We start from the raw sequence: 19,387 nt of genomic DNA on the forward strand, positions 1-19,387 counted from the left end.
ATCTGGCTCTATATGAACACAGGAGAGCGATTCACCAAACTAAGCTACTCATGGTCACAAACAATTGCAATGTAAAGGTATGATGTAACTGAAATCTGAAATCAGCAAGCTGGAGCATTTATATTTTTCTTGGGTCAGTTAAATTAAAGAGTTAAATTATATAACTCTATTTGGTCATAAATTCAGGCATGAGGTCATGTTTGAAACCTGATGTAAAACCTGTCAAACGTCACAGAAATAACAGGCAGTGTCAGTGTATAAAGAGTCAAATGAGGTGAGTCTGAGTCTGTGTAGTCTCCTTCCAGGCCGTTTCCTTCAACACACTGTTTCCCAGACTGGTAGGAAAGACAGGCTCATTTGTCTGAAGGCTTTAAGGTTTGGAGAGCAGCTCGTCTGGGCTTCTGTAAAATAATATGACTATTTTCAGCCTTATGAATAATCCAAACAGGCTGAAATGATTATTGTCATTATTAACCCTGCCAATTGCGAGTTTATTTTCCAATCATGCAGTCTGTACTTTACGTATGAATCACTCTGTAACATGTAAGATCAAGTAATATGCTCTCTGTAGGACAGAAACTGCTGTTTTGTGTGATTTAGAAGTGACTGCTGATCTCCTAATGTGCACTAAAATGACTAACAACACACTGTTATCTTAAGTTTCTTATCAAAGTCATAATGTTTCATTTCAGCTCATGGAATTACTTGCCTGGTGGGAAAATATGCAAACCTTTATTTTCCCACATTATTGCATGTGAATGCAAATAGATCAAAGCCAAACCTTTAAAGGGCCAGGTCGCCGACTTTCAACCTCACTTCTATCATGCAATCATGGGGAGCTTATGCCATTATGATAGAAAAAAAATGCAATTTCGCTCTCTGCTTTTGAAGGATGCTACCCGCTTCTCCAATGGGCCCTGAAAAGACTGTGTTAAACTTGGAAAACGCGTCATCTGGCGGAGGCCAGGGAGCTTGCTAAACTACGCTTCCTCAATCTAGGACGCCCGCCTCCGATGTCTTGTCTCGTTCAAAATCGTCAGGTTTGAAATGTAGACTGCAGACCTGAAGATGTTTTAGACGATCCACCGGTATATACTCGTCGTATTTCCGATTCTGTACCACTCTGAGTCATTGCCTGCAGCGAAATGGTAGTATTTCACTACAGTGTTTCTCGGTGGGCTGTTCCTTTCAGAGGGAGGGGCGCAATGCACGCTGGGTGTTGTAGGAATGTAGAATGGGCGAAACCACTAGCTGTTTGTACAACTTTCTCCACAGCTATGGTGCCAATTTCAAATATTATTGCTTCTACTGATTACAGAGAACACCAGATTTGACTGACGGTGGCTTTTTCCAGGGGAGAACTGCTCCTTTAAGCTTTGGAAACCTAAAACTGCAGTTTTAAACAACTTAACTACAATTCATTTTTAAATATTAACAGAATACAACCTCCAACACTGATAAGGAAAACCTGTAAGCAAACTGTTGCCTATTTTCAAGTAATGTTTCTATTTTGACTAGTAATTTTTTCTCCTGTGAAAAGTATCTGCATTTTTAGCGCCAAAAATCCAATATGTTCAGCAGTTAGTGGCTGACCTTTTTGTCTATTTGGTGTAAATAACATAGCTAGCGATGGATTTATTAGAGCCTTTTTGCTGAAAACAGCTAAGAGCATGAGATAGATAAAATAAGAGCAGCTTTAATGTCTAAGTATAGAAATAAAAATACCTGTATGGCTCTCCTGTTTTGACACTACAAAGAGTCCAAAGATACAAACTAAAGATATTGCACCTTTATGTAATAGCTTTTGGTTTAATAGCATTGTTGTTTGCAGATATCAAGTTCCTCAACTGAAACATGAAATTAATCTCCAGTAAAACAACCCATTATACTTCTTAACTAGTGACATTTATTCGCAAGATTTTAAAGAAACAAACAAAAAAATAAGTGAAGGAAACATTTTAGTTTTAGGTCTGTAATCTGCCATCTGATGTCCCTCCTTAAATGTTTACAAGGCTGTCATTTCCTTTGTAATATGTGTGTTACAGCAGTACTTTAAAGTCCAGAAACGTTTCTCATGTCCTCCTCACATGGTCTCTTTTTGATTCCCATCAAACCAAGGCGTCTCCAGAGGCCCTGTGAAAACTTGATAGCACAGCATGTGGCCTGAATGTCTCTGATTTCTCTGATCAGTACCAGTAGGACGTTTGGTGCCTCCTGGTTTCCTGGATGCCCAGTTTCTCCATGACTTCCTCCTCCAGGGTTTTCAGGGATGGTACGTAGGTCTTTTCAAGAGTGTCTTCTGGGCTGGTGTCTTTGGGACCATCTGTGAAGGCAGAAATAAAAGCTAGTCACATGACACAAACATATATACAACACATTAGCGATTAACCAGGTGTGAGGAGATGAAACAGTGTGCAAGATTTTGAACTTTTTGATCCAGCTTTATTTTTAATCTTCAAACAACTTTTTGAAGGGAATTTTTGTAAACAAATTTGAGTTCAAAAACAAAAAAACCTTTGAAGAGAAACTGTCCAATGTAACAATGAAGCTGACTCGTTTCTGTGTATGAACATGCTTTGAAAACCTCTAAACACCTTTGTCTTTTGATGTTGTTAGAGGACACTTCTCACAAACAATATTGTTTCAAGTACAACCTGGACTTTGTTAAAGGTCAACACTTCCCATGTATTTCTAGTTTGGAAAGAAATGTGTTTCCTACGCTGCAAAATCAATCGAACTGCATCACTCAGACACCTATTTTTAGAATTCAAGTCTGCACAGGATGGAAAATGAATTGTGCTGACTCCTTGCTTACACGGAGAATAAACTGGTTACTGAAATAAAAAGAATCTCCCTCCATTTCCAACACACACAAATACTCTCACCCTTCCACTGCTGTGGCACGATGCCATCTCGTCGCTCCACAACAGGTTTCGGGATGATCCGACCCGTCCTAATAGACACTCGGACTCTCTCGCCCTCCTCTGTGAATTTCCACTCCACCTCAGTGGGCTTCCTGCAAGATCAATATCAGAACATCACAATTAGTCTGTAACGAAGCCAAAGATCATTTACATTTATATCCAATAAATAATGCTTGACTTATGCAGTGTATCCAGGTTTACTGTACCTGTCTGAGGGGTCAATGAGGGCGACATCGCGGAGCAGGAGTGGAGCCTCGCTGGCAATGTAGGTCCCATGGTAATCTCCAGTTTTTCCAATATACCTGTGATGCTAAGACAGAAAACAATAGTGCACTGTTTTAAAACCAAACAGGTGGCAGCCAAATGGCTTTTTTACAGAGGACTTTTAGAGTAGCAGTGCCAAGTCTCCAGACATCTGGCTCCATCTAGTGGAGCTAGATAATAAATGCAAGACATTTTACACCGTCATAAAATAACTATCATCACCTTTAACTTTATTTTTCACTGAAATGAGAAGTTAAGCGTTGTCGTCTCTGTGTGTCCAGGGTGTTAGCTTCAGTCTAAGTATCAGCCCTCTGTATAAATCAAACAGGTGTAATGGACTGCCAAGGGTATAAACTACTTCTGATCTTCTTGTTAGACATGTTACTTGATCAAGAAGGGATAGGATTGGTGGGTTAAGGGGATACATAACTAAATGTCCTATAAGCAAAATCAAATATGTCCGTTTTCTCTGAGAGAAATATCACTTCCTTACTGTGTTCAGTCCCTCTAGGATAACCCAGTTTCTGTGTCTGTAGACTTGGATCACTTTTCCTTGCTTTCCTTTGTCCTTCCCTGCGAGAATCTCAACCTGAGAAAAACACACAAGAAACAGAAACAAAATGTAAGTATAGTCAAAGTTTTTATAGCCCTATCCAAGAGATCTTGTTGGGGTAATCTTGATGTATTATGTAGAAAGGTTTGGGGGATAAAAACATTCAAAACAGTTGCGATTCTTTTACTACTATTCTTTGATCGATTTTTGTTTCCTGGATTGATTAGGGAATGTAAACAGACAACTGAACAAAGCAGAGTTTTGACAGAACATGCATTTCCAGACTTTATGGTGCTGTTTTTGGAGAAAAGTCACAGACAAATTGCGTCTTGGTATATACAAGTATTTAATCTTATGATATCAACATAGTTATGGCTATATCAAGTTAACTTTTTCACCAATGGTCAAAACAACTGTCATATATTATGCAAAAATTGTGTGTGAACTTTGAGGTGTAATTACTGTGCAGACTCTTCACTGAGAAGTCCTTTCAGAGAGTTAAATGAATTAATGTGTTCGGTACAAGTGGTAGAAGTCCCACCAAATATGTCACAGCCGGCTAAGTGCTGGTAGCTCCTGATTTTGTATAGTCTGAGTTTGATGTTTACCATACAGGGTTAGGATATTTAACAGACATGCAGTTTGCTAATAAAGACTTGGCACTTTACTTGAGTTCCACTGTAGTTTCCTATATGGTTAGAATCACTCACCTGATCCCCCTTGAGCAGGGACCAGTCCTCCGCTGCTAACGGCTCCACAAAAACCTTTCTCCTCTTCTTGCCCGGAGGATTCAGTCTCTTAGCAGCCGGCGTCCACGGTCTGTTGGTGCCGAAGCGGTAATCTTTTGGCACCACAACCCTGGCTGCCATCGATAGGAGACCAGTCAGCCTCATGGTGCTTAAGAAACAAAACGGTATCAAGGTTAGAAAATTGGCTTATAAAGTACACAAACTCCCTTGACAACACTCGTCTGTCTGAACACAAGCTACGCTAATGTTAGCTTGCGAAGAAGCTATCATTACCTTTGTGTTACAGCGTGTAATCCAACGCCACTAAAACAGGTCTGCAACCCGTCTTGTCAAATAAATCCTTTACTTAATAATTGTTATAATCAATAAACGAGCTAGTAACATAACATGCAGAAAGATCTTACCCTCTGTTGATGTCAATGTCACATGTAGCAGCACTGACACAAACACTTGCAGCGGCAGGCAGCGCCTCCTAGTGGACCGGAGGGTGAGACCTGGCTGTACGCGTGCGCAGTAGCTAAATAATGCATCAGTTTGTGGAGCGCAGAGTTGAGACTGCTGAAAAGGCAGGATGCAGTCCACTGACGGCAAGATGAATTTAACAATAGTAGTAGAAGCACAAACTACAAGAAGTGAAAATATCCCTGATTAAATAATAGAGATAGCTGAAATTATTTTGGTCATTTGCATTGTTGCTGCGATATCCTGTGTATTTAAGTTGTTTTAGGTAATTGTTGAGTGGCACTATTTATAACATATGTTCTTTCCTATAGATTCAATGAAGTGGAAATAGGCCATTGTTTCATGTTGAAAGCATTCATGTAGGCAGACAGACTGAGTTATTACAAGCAATACAGCAATGTTACTGTAACAATGCTGAAGATATTTATAGCACCTGTATACCAAGAGGCTACAGTTTCTGAAAACGTGCCATCGAACATGTAAGCATGCTGAGGCGGTCATTGATCTTGTGAAACAGAAGCACTGGCTGCTAAAGAGAAAGATAACAAATCAATACTTCCATCCAGCAACTCGTGGATATTTTGGAGACGTGGATTTCAAACATAATGTCTCCAATCAAACAATGTATTTTAAAAACTCATACTACACCAAACCCCATGACAAATTCAAAGCTGTCAGACCATGTTACACAACACAAAAACTAGTTCACCCATCGCAGCCCGAAAGCCGCAAACTGCCGCAGGGTTCTCTCTGGATTAAATTATTTGTGACAAGTGCACAAAAAGGTGCCATCGTTAGTTTCATACATTTATAGCAGGGTTAAAAATGAGATGTGAAATGATTAATTAGGTAGGAAAGAAACAGTAGACTTCACTCTGCTTCTAACTTCACTTGTGAAACAGAGATTCAACACAACATATAATATAAATATGACAAGTTGTTTTTTTTGCAATCAACATGTTTATTAAATGGACTGGCAACTACAACAGTAAACTAAGCAGCAGATTAAAATGAATGACAGCTTCTGAAAGTAACAAAGAAAGCTAAACCAGGAATTACACTGTAATGTCAAATGATACCCTTGGAATAACTCCAGATTTGGGCGGGCCACTTTGATAATTTTAGAGCAGTCAGGGTTATTTTCACTTTTAAAAGCTGAGATTTCCCTAAAGTTCACCATTTGATTCACTGTGGGCTTACTTTGTCAAACACACAAAAGTACACTCAAGCAATGACATCCAGGTAACACGATGAGCAGGGAACGTTTGAACTTGGAAAATCACTTAGTGAAAAATAACACCACATTTTGAACATGTTGTCTGAACAGATGTTGAAATAAAAAAAAAAAAACATCTTTAAAACATCACACTTTGTTTAACAGCCAAAATAATTATGAGACCTTTGGAGTTAAACAGCCTCATATTCCAGTTAAAGAGGGCTGGAAACCAAAACGTTAACAAAAAGAAGTTTTACAGGTGGTTCAGTCTCTTTTCATGGCATTGTCAAAGCTGAAAAAAAGAAAATATTTGGTACAATCAATGACTGAGTGCAATTCTTCACAATCACGTCTCCAGTATCAAGCATGGCAGCATGTGTGAGCTAAATAAGAAATCATAATAACAAAATTGCCAGATGAGTTGATGGGCTTTTTGAAGAATTTGCCAGACGATTTATCCAGAAAAAGTAGTGACAAATAACTTTCACCACCAACGAACGGCACAGCTCCAACTCGACTTTAAAATGTCAAGAGTGAGACAACATTCAGGAATGTCTTTCAGCAGAACAAAGTCACAGAGGGGCCTTACAAAGTGTCTGTTTTTATCCTAAAATAGTTCTTCTCAAATAGGTTATTATACTTTTGTTTTGAGTAAGCGTTGGTCATTTGAAGCACAAACTACACCAAGGCAACAAAACCTGTGTTGCATTAAACGGTGAACTACACAGTGATGGATGGGGTAGGGGGAAAAAAATGATTCTGAAAGTGCAACTCATCATGTTTTCACTGACTGAATTTATGATTTAACATTAAGCTGAGAAGCTAGCTGAAACAGATGGAAGAGAAACATTTCTATTATGAACTAAAGCTGCAAGCACGTCTGAAAATTTGTTCTCGTTCCTGTACAATATCTACGTTTTAAAACTTTTTTTTTTTGTGGTTCAAATGTTCTCCTTTTTATTTATTCATTATATTTTCAGTGTTTATTCCCTCTATAAACTGAAAAATGTTTTTGACACCTAGCATTCAGTCTTTGTAATTATGTAATTGCACTTAGAAATAAAAAATATATACACACCAAAATACCATTTATAAATGAGCCTTAAAGTGCTCATTTCAATTGTTTGAAATCAGATTAGCAAACTTTTTTTTTTGTTTCTGGGATATATGATATCCCAAAAATGGCAAATGAGGATTTGTTTGTGTCTCAATACAAACAGTTGTGTTTTTTTTAAAATTCTCCTATTAATTAAACCGCTGAATCTGGCACCCTGCAGGTCATCATGTTGATGCTCACGTTCCAGAGAAAAGCGTAGAAGGTTCTTGGTTTTCTTCTGCGAGCTGACGTTAAGCACTGTCTGTCACAGGCTGTAGGGAGGACAGTGGAGAGCAATTATTAGACAGTTTCTCTCTCAATACATACAATTTTACCCTTTTTTGAGTATACATACATTACTGCAGATACATAATGCTTTCTAGCCAACCTTCAAGTTCTCATAATTGGATGGTTTTCAGGTAAAGGCACTAAAAACGAGTGTGTCTCACCTTGTCTGCCGTTAGCTTGCCTCCTGCTGCAGCGTTCTCCTTGGCCTCTGGTTTTGACTCGCTCTGTGAGGAGGGAGCAGTTGCCTTGGTTGCAGCCACATCATTGAGCTTGGCCTCTGCGTTTGACTTGTTGCCATCTACTTTAGCGTCGCCTTCAGCCTCTGTATCCTTCGGCCGCTTGGGGGATGCCTTAAAAAAAGGTTTGACAGGCGTCAGAGTGCGCAACAATGAGGCGACCTACTTTGTTTTTCACAAGTCAGAGGATTAAATCTCACCTCTGTGGACTCCTCTGCTTTTCGTTTAGCTCCGCCCCTCTCATTCTTCTCGTCAATGACCAGGGCCCCTTCATCCTCGTCACTGCTGCCTTCGGCATCAGCTTTCTCTGAACCGCCTGTATCCCCTGCTCCTTCTGATGCGTTGTCCTTCTTTGATGACTGAAGGCAGAAGTGCAAATATTAAAGAAAGAGAAGAAAACAAAGTTTGCAGTAAAACCCACACAGAGCACACAAGAAGCTCTGAATGACGTTGATCTGCTGACAGTTTCTTAAACACAAAGAACTGTGTCAGGTTGGCACTTAAACAGGGGGGTGTATTTGTAACAAATTTCCCCAGAAATTAATGTACTTTGGCCTTGAGTTTAGAGCTTGCTGTCGAGCAGCTTTTTTAAAATGCATCATTGTCTATTAGCTATGATTAGTTGCATATCGCTCACTAGCCACTCTCGTCAAAAATGTAACGAATCACTCACAATGCAATAAACAAACTGACAACATAATATACTTCGGACCACTCTTTTAGAGAAACACACACCTCATACGCTTCGTGCGTGACAGTAGGGTTGTTCTCGATCTCCCAGAGTCCCTCAGAGAAGCCTTTCCTCTTGTTAGGTTTCCCAAGCTTCTCCTTATTTTCATCATATGGTAACAAATCTTTGGCTCCCAGGAATGCCCTGTGGTGGCAGAACAGTAGAGATATGAACATAATTTAATTATTTTTTAAAGTGAAGTCAATATAGGTTTGCTACTGGCTGATGGTGAATCTGTTTTGACATTTGTATAAAAGATAACACATTATAGTAATTAAATTAGTTGTCAATTAGGATTTGATGGATTCAAATTCATCAATGATCATTTTAATAATTCATTATCTTGAAGATTGTTAGTGCTGGAAAAACAACATTATGCCAGTTTTCCTATTATCACAGCCTTACCAACAATAGGAAAAGAAAAGTTTGCATTAGACTTTGAACTTTCTTGTATGCAAATTTTGGCTTCATAGTAGATAAAAGTGATTAAACATGGTGGTCCAAGACAAGATGTCAAAACCCCACCCAAAACATTGATATAGATCATCTGTGGACAATGAATATTCACTGCAAATTTAAGCTAATTCTGGAAAAGTCCTGTTTCTTTTTGGAAATTAAGCTGGTTTAAAAGACCATGTCATGGACAAAAGTGTGTAAATTCAAGGTTTAAAGACCCAAATGTTTTCAGGTAAAGCTAGAGGGTCACAAAAATGGTTACAAATCATCAATGGATCATGAATACCTCTTTATGAAAATTGGCAATAATTTTCATTAGCAGCAATTAGGGAGCTTTCTTTGTACAGTTTCCTAAATGTCCACAACTTCTGCCATTGTAGAATAAAAATGATTTAAAAACATTGACAAACACTCACGTCTCATGTGTACCGAAAAAGAACACCTGGTACTTGTTTGAGGGGGACTTAACAGCTCCTTCAGGTAACTCATCAATCTGTAAATTTAAAAAAAATAGCTTGTTAAGAAAAGGATGCAAAGTTGATTTCTTCAAAAGAGCACAGTAAGATGCTGAGGTACAGGAAAACACTATTATGATGGCCGAGCATGGCATCTGTTTGCCTCTGGCGGACAGGCCTTTTGGCAGATGTGGCCGTTGTGTGAGGTTAGGTGGGGCAGGGCCTGCAGCCTGCTGACATGGAGCATGGCTGATAAGACTGAGAAAAAGGAGGGAAAAGGTGCAGATCGATGTTGACACAAACTTCAAGATTTTTATTATACACTTAAGTGTTTTAGCATGGTTGACGCAATAAGTTGTATCCTTCAATCGTATGAATGGCTGCTACATAAAAAACAGAAACACTGACTGAGACTGCAATCCAGTGTTTCCTTTCCAACTATTACATGCCAGTTTTCGTTAAGAGTTACATAGTTTTCTTTCCACATGTTCCTGTTTTAGTTACGTCTCAAGTGCAGAGTAATGTAACAAGCAGTTTTGGTTATTTTTTTTATCCCATTTATTTGTGTTTGGTACTTAGATAACACCGTTTGTAATGCTCTGAGTGGGGCTGCGTTTTTGAGGGAAACATACGGTGACCTTATTCGACTTTTAAGTTTTCATTTTCTGTCATGTTGAATGACTAGGAAACACTGACAGCAATGTAAGGCTAGTGTGTATTTATGGATAGTGTAGACATTACGTTATACCGCTGTTTTTATAAGCCTTGACCTATTTGTAACGTAATGGAAGTAATTAAATGTTACGAGTAGACGCACTGTTACTTGTCGCAACAAGTGTGGGCAGACGGGCGTGTTTACAAAGCACCAAAGCATATGGCTACACAAGCAGCCATGTGTAGTCTGTAATGCAACAGTTATTAAGAGAGGGGGAACTTATTAAGCACTTACTTTGCTAAGTGAAAAACTGATCCGTAGCTGTGTTCTCAGTTAGTCGAACTCTAAGGATAAAATGACGTTCCGTACTGGACAGACGCTTGTATATTCCATGACCGTTAATTCGAATCCGACGTTCTGTTAACCCAACTGCTATTTTTAACGGTTACGATAAATTAGCCTAATAGGCCTCCCGGGAGACCAAAGTGGCTCACGAAAAGCAGCGTTTGAGGAAATGAGCAACTAATAAATACGTTTATATTCTTTTAGTCAAACTGTGAGATAAGACGTCAGTCTACACGATGAATCACCCCCCAAAAATGTGCTACTGTCTACACTTGGCTAGCTGTGTGTAGATGCTAGGCAGTGTTAGCTAATACGATCGAGCTAGGCTAACTCATGGTAGCTAACGCCAACTACTATTAGGCCTCGCGGGTAAACAACTGAAATGAGCAGACAGGAAGAGGGACTAAAATGAACACCAGACTCAAAAGCTCGAAACACGATATTCAACGCTGGGTGCTTACCCTTGCAGGCCAGTGTGGATACCCCTTCATTTTAGCAAATACGAGATCTCCCGGTTTGTATTCTCTTTGCCTGTTGGACCTCGGCATGTTTCCTGCAGAAATGGCTTGCTGTGTCAGAAATGCACTTATTTAAAGAAGAATAGTAGTTTTTCCAATAAGGTACAGTATCCGGAGTGGTCAACACCTGCAACAACAATCCAAGCGTCGGTTAGTCATCCACATTAACCAGGCGCGGAAAACTGGAGCGAAGACGCGGCGGGTGACTTCTTTTCGTGGAATCTGTGGACTGTAATCAAGGATGGTGATATAGACACCGCTGTGTTACGTTTAAATAACGTTGATTATAAAACGAATAAACGCTTTGAGTATTTGGTTTTCACGTTATCCCACAAGCCACTTGCTCTTCCCTTGGACTGTTTGGGTTTGAAACTGAAACCCGCTTCCCACTTCGCAGACGCGCCCCCAGCCAGTCTGATGTAGCTGTACAGTTTGCGCCCCTGCTGACAAAACCTTGTACTGAAGGTATAAACGTTCAAACTATAAGCAATACATGAGAATGTGACAGGGTCTCCTGTTTCTCACTAGTTTCTCCCAGCACCTGTAGTAGACCGATCCCTGCTTGATCAGATGCATTGTAAGAATCTTCCTGGTAGTTTTGCTTGGGATTGAGGGGAACGAAATTTCTTATCAGCTGGCAAAGGAGTCTCTCTGAAGACAAACTGTTGAAACAGTTGAAAGTCCCTTTGGGGAAAGGTGAATGTTACACGATTTGCAAAGAAAAGTTAGAGCTTCAGTGGCAAAGACAATGGGATAGGCATTATTTCTCACTGCAACCATCAGTTAGAAGGAAGAGGCTGCTGCTAAAGTCTTGCAGAAAGGATGATGTGGGTTTTAACTAGGCTGAGACTAGGGCATTGTGGTCTGGCCAGTTACTTAAAAGTCATTGGGAAACACCACGATGGTCTGTGTCAGTGTGGAAATGTGGAAACAGTCCAACATGTTGTTTTGATGTGTGATAAATACAGGAGTGATGGCAACAGTTATTTGGGGAGCTGTCAGATCTGGGACTCTCCTCTTTCTCCTTTAAGTCTATATTTTCCTCAGAAACAAACTTTCAACCAGTTGGTGGAGCAGATACCTACACGCAACCGGCCTGTATCCAAAGATATGAGTTGAATACCTACTCCTAGACTGTGGAGGGCGGCCTGCCAGAATGGAACATCATTAGAAGAAGAAGAAGAAGAAAAATGCATGAAAAATTTTCTTGGAAATTAAATATAAAGTTTTTAAACACATTAAGACAATGGACCATGTTAATTTTTGGGAGGCCCAGGGTAAAGGCAGCTGCCTTGGCTCTTATAATCAGACTCTTTCATTCTCTGTGCAGTTTTTCTGTCATTACTAACTACGCTGTGTGCTAATGTGATTAAATACATTAAAGCCCCTGTGAGGAGTTTTTCGATGGTTATGAAACAGACTGAAATTAAGACTGATGATTACTTGATGGGACCTATAACAACAAACCAGACCATCAGCGACAAGATTGATTATTTCCATATAGTTATTTTAAAGGCCTTATACTGCTGGCGGGGGGTAGGTGTCAGACGAAGTGGTTGACTGCACACTGCCTTTTGACATTTTCAGATCTAGACTGTTAAAGCAAGCAGGATGAGATTTTTTGTTAACAAACATCACTTAATCATGTACAGGACAAAATCAGCAAAGAGGTATGGCTTTGTCCACAGGGGGCGCCAGAATCAACACAAACCGAAAGTTCTTCACAGGAGCTTTAATTTATATGCTGTCATTAATTTCTAAGCATAAACAGACAGAAAAATAAAGGGTTGAAGGTACATTTTGAAGATTCTTCTTAAGACAAGGCCTCATGGTCAATTTATGAGTGAATCTCAATGCCTTTAATGTGTAAATGTGGCATATTTTCAAACTAATTTCACTCAAAAGAAAGGAATTATTTAACCCCAAAGCTGGATGGTAGTATTATAAATATGTATATCAAAAGGAATGGTCTCATGAAGTCTTTTAAACCTGGGCACTGTGGTCAACTGTAAATGTTAAAAATGGCTGACTTCAACACACCTAGAGTTTGTGGCACCGAACTGTTTAAAGTTCTGCACAATTAAGTCGAGTCTCAAAAAAAGTACCACACTAACTCATATGTAGCCACAAAAGAAAATAGATTCCAGATACTGCAATTGAAGTTGATGCACACACTTTCCATGCGGAGTGCTAATGCTCTGAAGTTGTATGTAAACTGACCATGAACAGAAGAACACGAAGAAGGAAAACCTGCGCAGAAAGATGCGCAGTTGTCGTTTCTTTAATCAATGATGGAGGCGAATGTTTTGATGGAGTCTAGGGACTAAAAAAGGTCCGCTTTTATGATTAAAAAAACAGATGCAGCATCAACCGATGTAGTGTTAGTTGCGATAACAGAATCGAGGCGCGTTTTATTCGACTCAGCAAGAAAGAGTCAGTTAGCTAATATCGTTTGCTGCAGCGGCCTAGCTCTCATTAGCTAGCGCTGTGAAGTTAAGCCAGCCCTTTTATTTAATGAGCTCATAGTCAGGCCCTTTTTTTAACCTGCTCTGTTTTTCAACAAACTACAGCTCCACCTGGAATAATTTAATTACCCGTAAAGCCATATTGATCAAAGATTATCCTACCTTTAATTGGAGTAAGCTCGTCGGAAAGCGTGAGTACGGCTTCTTGAGACCTTATCAAGGGGAGGTGGTTATCCATGTCCACGAGTTGCTGCAAATCGGTAATCTTTAATAACATCAGAAAACATGTCTTTAGTCGCATATGGCAGCAGTGATGATAGTGACTCAGAGGGAACCTCGACATCTCCCAAACCAAATAGCAAAGCCAGCGCAGGCGGGCTCTTCTCTGTCCTGCCTGCTCCTAAAAAGCCAAGCTCGGTAGGAGGAAACTATGGACCAAGCAAGGAGACAAAAGCGAACCCCTCAGCAGGGGAAAAAACCTCAAATGATGACCTAGATCCTCAGCCTTTGAGAGGAGGCTTATTTGCTAGTCTGCCTAAGCCAAGGAAACGAACAGAGCCTGTCAAGATCACTGTACCAGAGATCCAGAGACGGGATGTGAGTACTGAGTTTGATCAGTCGTTATCTTTTACATGTTTCAGCTCATGTGGCATATCAGTTAGTAATTGATAACGTGTGTAATTCTTTTCTATAGTCGGACTCAGATGATGATGAACCAGCAAAGAAGAAATCACAATCTCAGGTAAGAACAGCACACCGTTTGGCTACATTCATTTCAAACAATTATTTAACCTTGAAAGGACGCCAATCTATGACCTCATGCTGCCCCTTAAAATCCATATCTCTTTCCTCTTCTAGGGTGCAGGTTCAGGCCTGTCCTCCCTACTACCACAACCCAAAAACATGATAGTGAAGGAGATTGCTAGATCTCTGATTCCTCACACGCTCACCAAGCGCCAAGATCCCAAAGGACCCAAGCCTGGAACACCGGCTCAGGGTCTGCTTGGTTCTAGTGCGTCCCCCTCTGCTATCAAAGCGGCAGCGAAGTCAGCCGCCATGCAGTTAGCTCGACAAATAGCCACAGACGAACAGGATAACGAGGAGGACATAACCCCACAGAACTACTTTTCTCTGGGCGAGAGCGACCAGCCTCTCCCTGCAGTCGTCCCGAGCATAGACCCTGAGCCAGGAGCGCCCACAGAGCCTCTTCCTTTCCCACCTGCAGACGAGCCCGGTCAGTCGGACGCCCCTCTCGACTTCGGGGGGAACCATGAAGGAGCTGGTTCTTGGGGAGGTCAATATCCTCAGTATCAACAGTCTACGGCAGACCCAGAAGCTTTCCCTCAGGTAATAATGGCATGTACTCTCCCGTAAACTGTGTATATTTATGTCATCCAAATGGCTTTAGACTAATTATGTTAGCTGGAGTATTTAGGAATAAGTTTCTAGTATTTCTGATGGAGTACCAGCCAGAATGGAGCATGAATTTAAGTGACATCCTTATTGCTTCTCTTTGAACAGGGATATTATAATGAGCCATACTACCAAGGCCCTAACCCTGAGCTGGCAGAGGCTGAGGAGCCGGGCCAATCCGCTATGTTCGACGATGAAGCGGTAAGAAGTCTGCATGTTACTCCATTGCACAAGATTTCCACTAGCATCAAATAAGGTTTTAAAAGTTGTTTAACTGATGCAAGCATTTCCTTCCTGTGCCTTCAGTTCATGCGGCTGCAAGGGAAACGGAACAGGGGGAAGGAGGAGGTGAAGTTTCTGGAGATCAAAGGGGATGACCAGCTGAGTGGCAACCAGCAGTGGATGACCAAGAGCATGACAGAGGAGAAGCAGAACCGACAGTCCTTCAGCAAGGTGACCTGACTGTATCTGTCATAGTGGAGTCTTTATTAGAGGCCCAGCTTTCACAGAGTTGAGGGCGAGGGAGAGCTTGTGTTTATTTTCAAGTATTTGCTCAGCTTCTGGAAAGTGGAAGGATGTCGTGTGCTTTTGCTCAATATTGATTTACACTCAGTTAAGAGTGAAAACACCTCAAGCCCTCCAGCTATAAAATGTTTGATGTGGTGGAATCCACAAATATATCATGGGCTGATTCAACTCACAAGAGTCCTGTTTCCTAACATGAACATTCAAGGAAGGAAATGGCTTTTGTAAATTGAATCCAAACCAAAAAAATGTAGATAGGCTTCATACTTTGAGCTGATTTCACGCTAATTGCTCACAAGAGTCAGTTTTGGACAGAGAACATTTTCATCACACCTCGTCAAACTTAATGTGATACCTGCCTTTTGAATTTCCTGCAGAAAAAAGGAGAACAGCCGACAGGACAACAACGACGCAAGCATCAGATAACATATCTCATTCACCAGGTGAGTAGTAGGGAAGTGTTCTGGTTTCTGTTTGTGGTACGTTTGTAATCAGAGGAGCATTGATCAATCAGGCATCGACAGGCTTCAGCATATGCTGGAAAAAACGGCTAACAATCTACTCCAGATCAAAAATCTACATCTGCATCGGAAGGCCCGACGCCTCCTAGAGGCTATATTGTCATCAGACTATAGCAATGGGTCCCAAGATTGCTAAGCACATATGATACTATATTTTTAGCATCTACTCCTATTTTTCTTGGGTGCCAATATAAATTTGAATGTACTTAGAAACCCAGTTTCTTCTGCTAGCTCTGTGGATCAGCACGCGTTATTCCCTGAATAAATTTGCTTCTCTCACTAATTTATTTATTTATTTATTTTGCTGATCTTCACCCTAGTCTACCACTATTATTGGCATTGTAACCATAAGTATGTGTCGGTTGTTGTTCATGTAACAAGGACATATGTTGTCGTTGTAACAAGAACATATGTTGTTGCTCTCTTTGCCTGTCTCTATCCTGCATCTCCTTCTATCCCATTTTCGGCCCATCCAGTCGAGGCAGATGGCTGTTCAACATGAGTCTGGTTCTGCTCGAGGTTTCTGCCTGTTAAAAGGAAGTTTTTCCTTGCCAATGTGCCGAATTGCTAAGTGCTACTCATGGTGATTCATGTTGGGCCTCTCTTTAAATAACTTAACAAAGAGTCGGTCTAGACCTGCTCTTTCTGTAAAGTGTCTCGAGATAACCCTGGTTATGATTTGGCGCTATACAAACAAAATTTGATTGATTTGATTGATTGAAGTCAGCGAAGTCCTTGAAATGCTACATTCAATTTGGATTTTAGCATAATTGATCGAACTAAACACATCAAGTCTGACTTAGAAAACTTAGGTGGTACAGATCAGGATGGGAGTCAGCCAATACCAAGAGGCTGCACTCTTGAGTGTGACACGTCTGCACACGTTCAGCTACAGGTTGTGGGTCGCCATGCTTATGTTTCTATAACCTCAGTTCTTGTGTTGACTGGGGGCTACAGAGAAAGCTGCGAGGAAAAACTACTCTACAGCTGTATGATAAGCCCACACATGATGTTAAAAGAAGCTAAAGAATAGCCACTTCTCTCGTCTTTTACTTGTGTGAGTGTTTGGCTCCTTAATCATGCCTGGTGCTGTTCTGTCAAAGACGAGGTTTTGATTTTTGCACACCACAGACGATATTCAAAGCTGGGATGAGCGCTCAGGGTGGGGGTTTATTTGCATGAAGCTGGTTGGTATTCAAAGCTGATGTTTGCCTGGGTTCTCACTCAGGTTCCTGGCCCTTGAAAACCAAATATTTTTGTAGATTGTTGCACATACTGGACTGTCTCAAGTCACCAAAAAAATAACGTTGTAAAAGTTTTCTCATTTGTAAGGCATTATTTATTGCAACATTGGTCTTACCAGGAATTCTACTTGATGTTCTTCCTTTCCAGGCAAAGGAACGGGAGTTGGAGCTGAAGAATAACTGGGCAGATAACAAGCTTACCCGCCGGCAGACGCAGGCCAAATATGGTTTCTAAATGTCGCACTGTGGATTCTTGGAGATATGATGAAATCCTGCGTCTGAACTTAGAGTAGAGCTTTCCAGATTTCCCCACACAAAGAGAAATCTTGTGTTTAGGAAGAAACTATACAAACCCTGATACAGATTTGCCCCTTTCTGCCCTCCTTCCTCCTGTATTTGTTTTGAAATGTTAAAGCTCGGTAGTTCTTTCGGTCTGTTGTTGAAAAAGGTGTTACACCCTCTTTAACAATAAATATAGGCGCTGTACCTTCATAACAATGTAATAAAATGTTTTTAATTAAGTGTTTAATTACGGTACCATGGCCAGAGATGTTGTGTGACCCTGAAGTGGCCACTGTTTCCTTTGAATGCGTATGCTTCCTGCTCGTACAGCAAACATTGATGTATGGATCCTTTTCTCGTGTGTAAAGATAAATGAGTCTGCGCAACAAGTTTGGTTCTCCGGCAATTACACAAACATAAGTAAACATTTTCTGTTCGTAATGAGAAATTAACTGCAGTCATGATATATTTATACTCGGAATCTACAACTTTGTAATGAAAAAATAAAGAGGTGTTTCAGGTGCTCAGAACGTCTCTCATTGGGTGTGGAAGCTGTTCATGTGTATGTTGCTTTTGTTTTTTCCTTTTTAAAATTTCATGTTTTTGAATCAAAAGTTCAGTTGGAAAAACATGTTTTGCATAAATAGATTGCCAGGGAACCAAACGTGTATTTCAGTTTCAGCTGGTTCTTTAGCCAACATCTGATTTTTAACATGAAACTTTGTCTCATCTTGAACATACCCTAAATGACGAATGCTTTTATGTCGAGATTTTTTATTTTACTACAGGTGGCTGTAGCTCCTCCTACCTTTTGGGGCTCTTCTTTTAGGGAAATTCTGCCATCAAAATTAATCCATGTGCGTGGCTTGTCCTTTGCAAACAAGCCAGAGTGCTCAAAATACACAAAGGAAACTGCTCTGAACTGTTCAGTGTGGTGCAACAAAACACTACCAATCTCTCCAACTTTGGAGAATATTGCATATTCATGCTTTCTTTTATAATCTTGTTAAAAACCTGAAATGCAAAGCAGTCTTTCAAATGGCTTTTCATTCAAGCACTGACACATTCACGCTTTAATGGCTATTCTGCCTTCTAATCTCTCGTTTTTTAAGTTTTCCAAGCAGGATAAGAAGCAATAAAGAAAACTGATGATCATATTTCATTACACAGGGAGTTTAGCAGAGAGAGCTCACTTTGTAAACGATGGCTATGTGTTGTGGCCCGTACGACCAGATCTGCCTCAAAACTTCTGTTTGGCAGAAACACGCTGGGAGTTCTGGGAAATTAATTACTTCCTGACATCGTAGTTATGCTGCTAAGTACTGCTCATGGTGGATTCGTGTGCGGTGTCTCTAAATAATATATTTTTAAAAAAGTACGGTCTAGACATGCTCTTTTTGTAAAGTGTCTTAACTTTGGTTATAACTGGGCGCTATACAAATAAAATGTGATTGATTATGGTACATGCAGCCTGCAGAGGTTGTCTCAGAGCAGATAAACACACCCAGCAGCAGCAGAACAGCTCAAAGCAAGTAGATGAAAAGTGCTCCGACAAATCCTCATACCTTAACGACAGGAATATAAGTTATAGAGCTAAGTCTTTTTTTTCCCTTTCACCTTTTTAATGACTTATCTTGGGAAGAGCATATTGTGTTTATATAAAACAATCCAAGTATCTCTTTAAAATGAATCACATCTGCAGCACTCCTCGGCCAATTGCATATCTGTGTCTCCTGTAACAAGAAAGGAAACAAAACTGAAATGTTTGACAGCATTTCTGGGAAAAATCTTTAAAATTTATGAATAAATCTACTCCCTTACTGGGCTCCCTACCTTTGAATGCAACTGGGTAGTTTCTGATTTTCTCTGTTTTTCTAATAATTCAAGTATCACATATGGTAAATCACAAAAAATCACTTTTGGAGTAATACCAGCAACACTGTTTGCTGTGGCCTAAATGGCATGTTCGCATACACGAGGAAGATGCAGC

The 19,387-nt window shown here is 40.3% G+C and overlaps 3 protein-coding genes across 3 annotated transcripts; 1 reads left to right on the plus strand and 2 right to left on the minus strand.

Moving 5' to 3' along the window:
* Positions 1 to 1,810: 1,810 nt before the first annotated feature.
* Positions 1,811 to 4,938, minus strand: mrpl24 (mitochondrial ribosomal protein L24). Its single transcript, XM_069681768.1, has 6 exons — positions 4,895 to 4,938; positions 4,452 to 4,638; positions 3,682 to 3,777; positions 3,131 to 3,234; positions 2,886 to 3,016; positions 1,811 to 2,323 (listed from the first exon to the last, which is right to left on the minus strand). Exons 2-6 carry the CDS (start codon positions 4,632 to 4,634, stop codon positions 2,187 to 2,189), a joined length of 651 nt encoding a protein of 216 aa, XP_069537869.1. The 5' UTR covers positions 4,635 to 4,638; positions 4,895 to 4,938; the 3' UTR covers positions 1,811 to 2,186.
* A 969-nt stretch (positions 4,939 to 5,907) lies between these two features.
* LOC138608803 (hepatoma-derived growth factor-like) lies at positions 5,908 to 11,329 on the minus strand. The gene is made up of 6 exons (XM_069681378.1): positions 10,891 to 11,329; positions 9,391 to 9,467; positions 8,524 to 8,662; positions 7,989 to 8,147; positions 7,714 to 7,902; positions 5,908 to 7,536 (listed from the first exon to the last, which is right to left on the minus strand). The coding sequence occupies exons 1-6, from the start codon at positions 10,975 to 10,977 to the stop codon at positions 7,516 to 7,518; spliced, it is 672 nt and encodes a 223-aa protein (XP_069537479.1). The 5' UTR covers positions 10,978 to 11,329; the 3' UTR covers positions 5,908 to 7,515.
* Positions 11,330 to 13,249: 1,920 nt separating this feature from the next.
* On the plus strand, positions 13,250 to 19,223 carry prcc (proline rich mitotic checkpoint control factor). The gene is made up of 7 exons (XM_069681354.1): positions 13,250 to 14,009; positions 14,107 to 14,154; positions 14,271 to 14,759; positions 14,934 to 15,026; positions 15,132 to 15,278; positions 15,728 to 15,793; positions 17,264 to 19,223. Exons 1-7 carry the CDS (start codon positions 13,698 to 13,700, stop codon positions 17,348 to 17,350), a joined length of 1,242 nt encoding a protein of 413 aa, XP_069537455.1. The 5' UTR covers positions 13,250 to 13,697; the 3' UTR covers positions 17,351 to 19,223.
* Positions 19,224 to 19,387: the final 164 nt, after the last annotated feature.

This window comes from Semicossyphus pulcher, unplaced genomic scaffold (assembly GCF_022749685.1).
Source record: "Semicossyphus pulcher isolate SPU_LCO1_2020_fin unplaced genomic scaffold, fSemPul1.0.p SCAF_5, whole genome shotgun sequence".
Classification (NCBI taxonomy): Eukaryota; Metazoa; Chordata; class Actinopteri; order Labriformes; family Labridae; genus Semicossyphus; species Semicossyphus pulcher.